This window comes from Myotis brandtii, unplaced genomic scaffold, assembly GCF_000412655.1.
Source record: "Myotis brandtii unplaced genomic scaffold, ASM41265v1 scaffold303, whole genome shotgun sequence".
Taxonomy (NCBI): Eukaryota; Metazoa; Chordata; class Mammalia; order Chiroptera; family Vespertilionidae; genus Myotis; species Myotis brandtii.
This window is the reverse complement of record NW_005361573.1, coordinates 2,615,273-2,615,773: the sequence shown is the minus strand read 5'-3', so window position 1 is coordinate 2,615,773 and position 501 is coordinate 2,615,273. Positions and strand designations below refer to the sequence as shown.

The window sequence follows — 501 nt, the reverse complement described above, 5'->3', positions numbered from 1 at the left end:
GCGAGGCGGGCACACCCAGCGGCAGCCTGCAGGACGGGGGGCCCATGCTGCCCAGCCAACACGCGCAGTTCGAGTACCCCATCCACAGGCTGGAGAACCGGAGCATGCACCCTTATTCGGAGCCCGTGTTCAACATGCAGCATCCTCCTCCCCAGCAGGCGCCCAACCAGCGGCTGCAGCATTTCGACGCGCCCCCCTACATGAACGTGGCCAAGAGGCCGCGCTTTGACTTCCCGGGCAGCGCGGGAGTGGACCGCTGCGCTTCGTGGAACGGCAGCATGCACAACGGCGCGCTGGACAACCACCTCTCGCCCTCGGCCTATTCGGGCCTCCCCGGCGAGTTCACACCGCCGGTTCCTGACAGCTTCCCCTCCGGGCCACCCCTGCAGCACCCGGCCCCGGACCACCAGTCCCTGCAGCAGCAGCAGCAGCAGCAACAGCAGCAGCAGCAGCAGCAGCAGCGCCAAAATGCGGCCCTCATGATTAAGCAGATGGCGTCGC

The 501-nt window shown here is 67.5% G+C and overlaps 1 protein-coding gene across 1 annotated transcript in view; it reads left to right on the top strand.

The window, feature by feature from the left end:
* MN1 (meningioma (disrupted in balanced translocation) 1) overlaps positions 1 to 501 on the top strand; it is a 57,204-nt gene that overhangs the window by 9,111 nt on the left and 47,592 nt on the right. The window contains exon 5 of the mRNA XM_005869807.1: positions 6 to 496. Coding sequence (XP_005869869.1) covers positions 6 to 496 — 491 coding nt within the window. The remainder of the gene's footprint in view (positions 1 to 5; positions 497 to 501) is intronic.